This window comes from Lycium ferocissimum, chromosome 6 (genome assembly GCF_029784015.1).
Source record: "Lycium ferocissimum isolate CSIRO_LF1 chromosome 6, AGI_CSIRO_Lferr_CH_V1, whole genome shotgun sequence".
NCBI lineage: Eukaryota > Viridiplantae > Streptophyta > Magnoliopsida > Solanales > Solanaceae > Lycium > Lycium ferocissimum.
The window spans coordinates 23,407,814-23,416,535 of record NC_081347.1 but is presented as its reverse complement, the minus strand read 5'-3'; the positions used below and the strand labels follow the sequence as shown (position 1 = coordinate 23,416,535).

General features: G+C 37.1%; 1 protein-coding gene and 1 non-coding gene across 3 annotated transcripts; both read right to left on the bottom strand.

Annotated features, from left to right (window-relative positions):
• Positions 1-196: 196 nt before the first annotated feature.
• On the bottom strand, positions 197-5,515 carry LOC132059526 (uncharacterized). 2 transcript variants are annotated; one of them, XM_059452154.1, is made up of 4 exons: positions 5,364-5,515; positions 3,440-3,554; positions 827-1,284; positions 197-650 (listed from the first exon to the last, which is right to left on the bottom strand). In XM_059452154.1, the coding sequence occupies exons 2-3, from the start codon at positions 3,533-3,535 to the stop codon at positions 832-834; spliced, it is 549 nt and encodes a 182-aa protein (XP_059308137.1). In that variant the 5' UTR covers positions 3,536-3,554; positions 5,364-5,515; the 3' UTR covers positions 197-650; positions 827-831. The 2 variants fall into 2 exon arrangements, with proteins under 2 accessions (XP_059308137.1, XP_059308135.1); XM_059452152.1 differs by having other exon boundaries at positions 197-1,284.
• LOC132061732 (small nucleolar RNA snoR103) lies at positions 4,245-4,349 on the bottom strand. The gene has a single exon (XR_009416150.1). It is a non-coding gene; the product is annotated as a small nucleolar RNA snoR103 (small nucleolar RNA).
• Positions 5,516-8,722: the final 3,207 nt, after the last annotated feature.

Below are 8,722 nucleotides of genomic sequence, written 5' to 3'. Positions count from 1 at the left end.
TCCCCAACCCAAAAAAGATTTGCATGGAATTAACAATTAGAAGTACATCAATGAACAAATGATATTACAACACCAATAGCTTCCATCCAAGCATCAATATTGGTATCTCCATCTTCCATTCCAAGCTCATCTGCAGTCTCAACGCCCTTAATCCTCCTTCCATCATCGGCGATCACCTTTCTATAGATCATCTCGCTATTACTAATATAATATAATATTAAATTCACATCTTAAATTGTATGTTCAGCCAAACACATACATTTAAAATTGGATAGAAAAAGTGCAATAGATAGAACTCCATTCTTCCTAATTGATTTACATTCTTCCTCACAATCTTACTTGCTACATTAACTAAGGTAACATTTTGTCAATAAAAGAAACAAAAATGTGTAAACCCACTTCATCCTTCCAAATCAAGTTCAACAGTCGTACACCGAGCCGTACAGTTGTATTGGTAGTTATGTACATAGGGGATGATGCACTAGTAAGCCTCTGATATTGCTCCCTAGCTGTGTTGGTCCTTGGAGCTTCTGATGATGACAGCGGAACAAAAGATGAAAACGCACAATGATAATACTATCCAGGCATAAGCAGCAAGATTGGATACATATATCCAATTCAGGTCAAGGCTCCGCGCTACTTAGTCTTCTCTAGTAAAGATGGCGTAGGTCAACCAATCAATCAAAAGAAGTGAGTAAGCCAGTCTTCTACACAATGAGGGGCTTATGAAAATCAAAGACTAAAAGAAATATCAAGTAGACTCGATTAAGGGTTCTTAACTTTGAGGTGGTTTAATATTTTTGGATACTATGGGTAGCCATAGTACCTTTTTCAGTCAAGATAAACTTTGATGTCGATACCATTATCAATGAGGGACTGAACAACTGCTCTAATTTTACCTTCGAATTTGTCCCTATCTCTAGGAGTATAAGAAGCGGTGTAGACATCAGCCTCTCTTGCCCTGTCGGCCAAAATCTGGCCGACAGATAAGCACGCAGGAATATCACTTCGTGATTTCAGCACTGCCTTGATATCTTTGGAGTTTGTACCAGCTACTGCAACCTGCTTGCATGTAACTCTATGGGTGATTGAGGCTGAAACAAAGCGCTTTGATATGAAAACATCAAGTGTGAACGGTTCCATGTAAGCTACGGTCCGTTGCTTGAAAGAAACATGCTTGTTGGGGTTCTTCGATTTTTTCCCCTTCTGGTAAGTGTATGGCCGGCTATTGTCATCATCAACGAAATCTTCCACCCCGAAAAAGCTTCTAGGTGCTAAGCAAGGCTGCCAAATGAAGAACCAAACTTATTCAGGGCACACTGTTTCAAGAATATCTGGATCCATCTCTATAATAAGTCATACATCCCAGTGCTTTTTTTTTTTTTTTTTTTTTTAAATATAAGGTAAAGTTTCCCTGTGCAGATTAAGTTTGATTGTTCAATCACGCATATGTCAGGCGCAATATCTAAATAACATAAATGCAGGTAATTGTGTGTGTGGAACCACGTAATTTCACAGATGAAGTGGAACTTGTATATCTTTTAACACGTGCTAATAAATTAAAATTTTATCAGTACAGCAGTGCTATCACACCGAAGCACCATGCTGTGATACTTGAATGCTGTTTTTTGTTTTTTCCCATCCTCTTATTCCTAAAGAATGCACTGAACAAAGGGGAACAGTGTTTGGTATTACAACAAGCACATACATACAAACAAGGGTGGAGGAAGGCCACTTTCTAATATAAGCACAACCGCGCAACTGTGGCAAGGAAGTTGTGTGCAACTGTGGCAAGGAAGTCACAAGTATACAAACCTGTAAGCAGGGCTAATATTAAGTGCTACAAATATGGAGTCAACACTTTTCACTTCTCTCTCTCTTTCTCAAAAGTCACCCCTTATCATTTTTTCCCGGGGTGAAAGAGTCCTTCCTTATTTTTTAAGTTAAGGACAGGAATCACTTCGAGCTCCATTCCAAGCCAGAAGTGAATGAGGGATTCAACTCGGAACTTTAATGTATTGGTTTGTTTTAGATTTTATGAAAATCCAATCCAAAAGCTTAAAGGAGTTTTACTCCCATTTTTATAAAAAGAAAAGTATTTGTACTCCCATTCTACGAATCTCTTTCCTTTACACAACCCAAACTTATCTGTTTCCTGAAGCTGCCGCGCATGTCTGCTTCATTATACACAAAAGCAAAGGTGAAAAGATAACAGCAGCACCCTAAAGGGGCATAATGTCAGCACTTTTTATTAGATTGTTTCTCTCAAGCACAAAATTCATCCATTCAACTTGGCTGTACATTAATTACTACAACCTTGTATGATATCACATACACTTAGCACTAAAAATGCCCAGTTTCTTCTTTATTGGCTTGTTTTATCAATTAAGCAATCACATATATACATAATACAAGTGCGCGCACGCGCACACACGCGCACATATATAAGCATCCTGACCATAGAGGTCAACCAACTGATTCCTCAACTAAGCGAAACAAACAATAAAGAGTTCATTTCAACAAACTGATGGTTGCCTCAAAATGCATTCTCTCCAAGGTATGATTATTCCATTGGATTATGAAATGCATTGCAACTAAGAAAGAACAAAACATTCTTTACAATTTAGAAACAGCCAACATTCTCAAGAACTTACCTTTTGCAGTTTCACCTTTTCATAGTTACATGATTCTATCTTCCCAGTTACTTGACGCTATATGGAAAAGCTTTTCATTTAAATATTTCTTAATTAAGATCTAAATACTGTTAGGTCATGCCGCTTTTACCTTCACAACAATTACTCCACTTTTAAGTAGCCCAACAATTTCTCAAACACATCTGTACATTACTCTATTATTAAAAGTCTAAAACTATTCAAATTTCTTTAATCTCTAATTATATGCAACTGGAAAAACTAGATAATCAAACTTGGGATGGAAGGAGAAATAATGTCAGTGAACGTAAATATGTTTAGAGTCTAGTCTCTCTAGATCACAATTAACTCTCGACTCACTCGAGCCTTCATGTCAATATGAAATTGACACTCTGAAACGACAGAGTTCATTCAGACAAGCCTTGTATGGAAACAAGAAGATCATACTGATCCCCATGTAACTTGTGGCATTCCTACCATGATAATCACCTGTTCGTCTTACCCGAGAGACATTTCTAAGGAAGTTAATGATGCACTCTTCTGCATTTGTTTTACATAAAGACTGTCTTTGTTTGACCAATAGATAAACATACCACTGGATAAAACAAACAAGAAAACTCAGAAGTAACAAGTGGTTTAGCTTAGATTTAAATAGCCCATGCCCTATTGGAAAACCATTCAACTCAACAAGGCAAATACAAAAACATTCTCTCTCTTTCCTGCCGAAGTTATGCATTACGAAATAGGAAGGATACATGAAGTAGTGGCATCAAGACAAATGATTTTACCTTTGAAGTATGCAAGCCACTAATTTGCGTACATAGAAAAGGCCTCATCTTCTGACCTCCTCGAGCGCACAACATTTCAGAAACTAGTTTCAGCATACTCCCATACAAAAGAGACCTTTAATTAATAAGACAAGAGTATTAGCTCATTAGTTCTAGTACAGTTCCACAAAATATGTAAGGCTTGCACATGATTAAGCAGATGAACATATACAATATGGTTACAGAATGCAACATACCAATAGAGTCCATGCAAATAAGTCACAACAACCACAAAAAAAAAAAAAAAAGGGAAGAAGAAGGAGAAGAAAGAAAGAAAGAAACAAACCGATTAACTATTCAAATTTAAGTTGGGGTGTTAATAAAGAAAAATACATAAAGAGGATTCATACGGCTAACCCCAACTAGTTCTTTTTTTTTTTTTCCCCCTTCCGAAACTGGTAAAATTGTATTCCTCAGCGTTAAGGATATGCTGGCTACCTCCAAAAAGTTACAAAGCTCCTAAAAATTCTACAATTTGATCTACATCCTCGATACATTGTTTTTACACCAAGAAAATAGAGATACAATACAATTCCATTTAACTTTCTGGATGGAATTGGACCTATCTTCAAAACACCACAATTTCTCTTCCTTGACACAGTCCACCAGATACAAGATGGTATAATCCTCCACCATCTCTTTTGGCTAACCCCAACTAGTTTGAAATTGATACTCAGTTGATTGATTGGTATATGAAGTTAAAGTTTGATTTCGTATTATTTTATAAAACAAATTCGGTTTTTTAATCAGTAATTAATGAGAATTTCAATGTTAGTAGGGTCTTTATGGGCAATCCAATACTCATTGGCTGCCCACCTAAAGCCTACCAATTGCTCTCCGTCCATATTTACAGCAGAAACAGATCTTACGTGAGCTGCCAAGAATTAGGACGTATTCCAACATGTAAACTCAACAACATACGCAGTGTAATCCCATAAGTGGGGTCTGGGGAGGGTGATGTGTACGCAGCCTTACTCCAACCTTGTGAAGGTAGAGAAGTTGTTTCCGATAAACCCTCAGCTCACGTAAAGCATATCAAAATTAATAGGAAAGGAAATAAAGTACATACAGTAGTGAAAAATGGATAGAAGAAACAGTAGCAACAACAAATAGTACGATAACCGAAGCAAAAGGAAACAGCAGGTAATAATAAAATCAACTAGCTACTAACCTTCTATCAACTAAACTCGTTTACAAATATTCTAATCGTTTCTTAATCACATCTAATAAAGAAAAAGAATCTACATGTCAGAATTCCATGCCCAAAATGTTTCTCCCTCCGTCCCAATTTATGTGACACCTTTCGGATTTCAAGATTCAAACAAGTCTTTCTTTGACCGTATTTTTTTCATATATATTTTAAGTATTTTGAATTGTCAATTTGTAAATTTATTTCAAAAAACATAAAGATTCCTTGTTCGAATTTACGGTCAAAATTAAACTGTTTGACTCTCGAAATTCGAACTGTGCCACATAAATTGGGACAGAGGGAGTACATCAAATGGGGCAGCGGAGGTAGAAAGAGAATAAAACTAAAATTTATACGTACTCGTATGAATATGCATTACCAGTAAAAAGGTTAGTTTCAGTGAGGCATTTCCTCAAACAACTAGCAGGCATTCACCAATCAAGTCTTTCACCAACTCAAAAACTAGCTTTGAAACATGAAAATGATAAAGCAATGAAGATAACAGACCTATATACTCGTATTCATATGCATTATCAATAAAAAAAAAAAAAATTGGTATTCAGTGAGGCATTTCGTCAGACAACTAGCAGCCATTCACCAATCAAGTCATTCAACTAACTGTAAAACCAACTTAGACACATTAAAATGATAACACATTTTTTACAGTGAATTGCAGGCAAAAGAAAAACATATCACCTTTCTCAGCAACGCAACTGGTTTCTCTTACTCCTCTTCCTTTCTCAAAGCATCAAATTGTATGGACTCGCTGTTTTGTATATTTAAGAAAGAAGAATGGGCTGAAAGGCCCATCTGAATTGGGCCGATTGCCCTGTTACACCTGACGTTATGTCATTTGCACTTTTGACCCCATTTCTCAATACGAATCTTTAGATTTTTTTGCGAATGAACGTAAGTTTATATTTGCGCGTTAAAGCATATCTGCACAAGTTATATCCCGCACCTCTAAAGAATTTATGGTACGCTAGACATAAGTTAGATTTTGAAGAACAAAAATTAAAGACCAGTCCATTTGGTGGGAATCGTACAATATCTTCATTCTCATCTTCTTAAATTGTAATTTTGTCTTTTGCTGCTGTGGACTAGGGTATTAGCTATTATGTTGACAAAGAAAGAAGAGATAATGGATCAAAACTTCTTAAACTGTCACATTTTTATTAGTTTCATACATAAATTGTGCCTACGTTATGTTACCCTCCATAGTATAACTATTGTTGGAAAATATAATCCAAAACACAAAGATAAAAGCTTGTAAATTACGAACGAAGAATAAATAATTATGACGGCCTGAAATACGTACGAAAAGCTTTCCTAAAAGCGATATTTATTCGCTCTTCTATGCGAGATTGCTATGGTATAATGACCTGGTCGGTCCTTTTGAGAACCGATGCTCTATTTTGCGTGTCGTCTATTACAGAAGCTCCGTAATAATTATTTTGACATGCTTGCAAAATTTGAAGTCAAATGGATATCATTTGGTTCACTTGGGGAGAAGGTTTCATTTTGAAAATCCGGTATTTAATTATTTGGATTAATTGCTCATTTGGGGAAAACACGCTCTGATTGGCGATCTGAAGATTTCGTTGGATTTGTAATATTATTTATGACCTGTACAGACAAGGATGTCTCGAGCCTTCAATAAGCGGGTCAGAACCCGACTCTTCCAGATCGGACAACTCGTACTCAAGCGAGTCTTCCCTCACCAAGAGGAATATAAAAGAAAATTCGCGCCGAACTGGCAAGGACCGTACATGGTCAGGAAAGTACTCTCAGGAGGAGCCGCAGTCCTAGCCGAGATGGACAGACAAGAGTATCCTAAAGCCATCAATGTAGACACGCTCAAGACATACTACGTTTTGGATTCCATTTTCTTGTAATCGCATTATTATTTCCTTGTAATCGTACTCTGTAGTAGAATAGGAGAAAACAAGTCATCTATGTAATGAACTACGCAATGACCTGACTTCCCCACAGTGGGATACGTAGGCCGTCCATATCGGACCCGGTCGCTTTATTAGTGAAATCAAAACTCAATTATTTTATTCCGAACTACGTTCGATCTAAATTCCTGCTGCCACAGGATACGTAGGCGCTCTCGAGCTCGGTCGTCATAAAAGAAAAATCAAGAAACCCTTAGGAAACCATAGAGACAATAAGGCAGGAAAAGTCAACAGGGTCAAGCCTGTAAGGTTCATCACAAGAATCAGACAGCATCAACCTTACACTGGGGCAGAATTTTTAAGGTTATCAGAAACATTTCAACCAGGAAAGAGACAGAGTAAAGCAATACACTGGGGCAGAACTTTTGAGGGGACCTTAAAAATTTCGGCATAGCAAGACAAAGCAAGGTTCGCTTAGAGCAAATCCTGAAACCGGGAGCAGAATTTTGAGCAAGATCTCAAAAATTTTATCAGTGTGAAAGTCAACAATCATACCTCTGGGAAGGATCGAAAGACCTTGTTCGGAGAAAACACACGTCATGACACATAAAAAATGAAACAAACATTCATTTTAAGGAAAAAGCAACATACATTTTGTAAAGTTTTTACTGTGAATTTTCAAAAAAAAAAAAATATAGCGTAATTACATCCCAGAAACATCTCTTGAAATACCGAGCCGGACGAGACGACAACGACGCTAATCGGCTTCTTAGGAAACTCACGATTTTGTATGGATGCAGGTTTTTCTTTTTACAAGACAGCAGGCATACCGCCAACCGGTTTACTCACAAGAAAGGCGAAAGGCAAAACTCAGCCCAGCAGAGAAGGACTAAAAAGGTCACGAAAAAAAATGGGTAATAAAGACACATCTGGCCGCAAGGGTCGGAGAGCGAATGAGCGTAAAGACAAATCCGACAAAAAGAGTCACACCAAGAGTGAACAACAAATATATATCAAACCAAGAGGGTCACAATTGATTAGCATAAGGATAGAATGTTACACCTCAGAAAAATACACCTCGAAAAATTCCCCGTTGATGCATATTGAATAGACTAACGAAGGACACGAAGTATTCGATATTTCAATAAGTAAGAGATAGCATTTGATGACCCTGATTGAGATTTCAAAGACATTCGAGGTAAGAGAAGAAAGTCTGCCAAGGAAGGCAAGGTATACGCTAAGTATCGGAAGAGATTTACGAGTAACAAGCTAATGATGATTTAATAGTGTTTTGGAGAAGAGTTACAACGTCCCTTAGATTGTTAATGAGGTGTTAAACAAGTATCAAGAAGGTTCCATAAGGATTGGGGATCAAACGAAGTGACGAGAACAAGATCAGAGAAAAGATGGGTTATACGGTCACTTATGCGGACCGTATAATGTTATACGGTCCGCATAATGGTCCACAGAATCGTCACAGTGAAGGTCCCTCACTGATGGGATTATACGGTCACTTATACGGACCGTATAAAATTATACGGACCATATAATGTGCCGTATAATGGTCACAGAAGCGAGATGTTGAAGGGGCGATTTCACAGTCACTTATACGGACGGTATAAGTTTATACGGACCGTATAAGTGTCCGTATATTTTCCCGACAGATCAGATTTTTAAGTTATTAAAAAGGGGACCAAGTTCATTATTTCATTTCATTTTTTTTACCCCACACTTCAAAAACTCTCTAGAACCCTCTCCACTCTTCATCCATAAGAACTCAAGAGAAATTTATGATCAACTTCATCAAACAAAGAAAACCAAGTGTAAGAAACTCATTAGAGATCATCCAAGTCAAGAAATTTCATTGGAGGTGAACTAGGGTTTTGGCTCAAGTGAAGTATTTCCACCCAAGCGTCATTCCTACACCATCTAAGGTAAATTTTATGGTATTTTGATGTTGTTTAAGGTATTGAGAAGTTGAAACACTTGGATTGTAGAAGAATATAGAAAATGGGTCATGAATGTGGGAATAGTGTCATTTTTGAGTAAAAGCTTGGATTGAGTCATGATTCTTGATGTGTTGTGATTATGGTTATGTTATAAATGATGTTAAGAACATGGGATAGACATTGTATATGAATTAATGTAATCGTGTGC

Excerpts from the sequence above, each read along its gene's own strand:
- LOC132059526 (XM_059452152.1), bottom strand. The coding sequence starts at position 3,535 with ATGCTGAAACTAGTTTCTGAAATGTTGTGCGCTCGAGGAGGTCAGAAG. Across the intron at positions 1,285-3,439 it reads GTGGCTTGCATACTTCAAAG|CCTTGCTTAGCACCTAGAAG; the intron begins GTAAAATCATTT and ends TTCATTTGGCAG.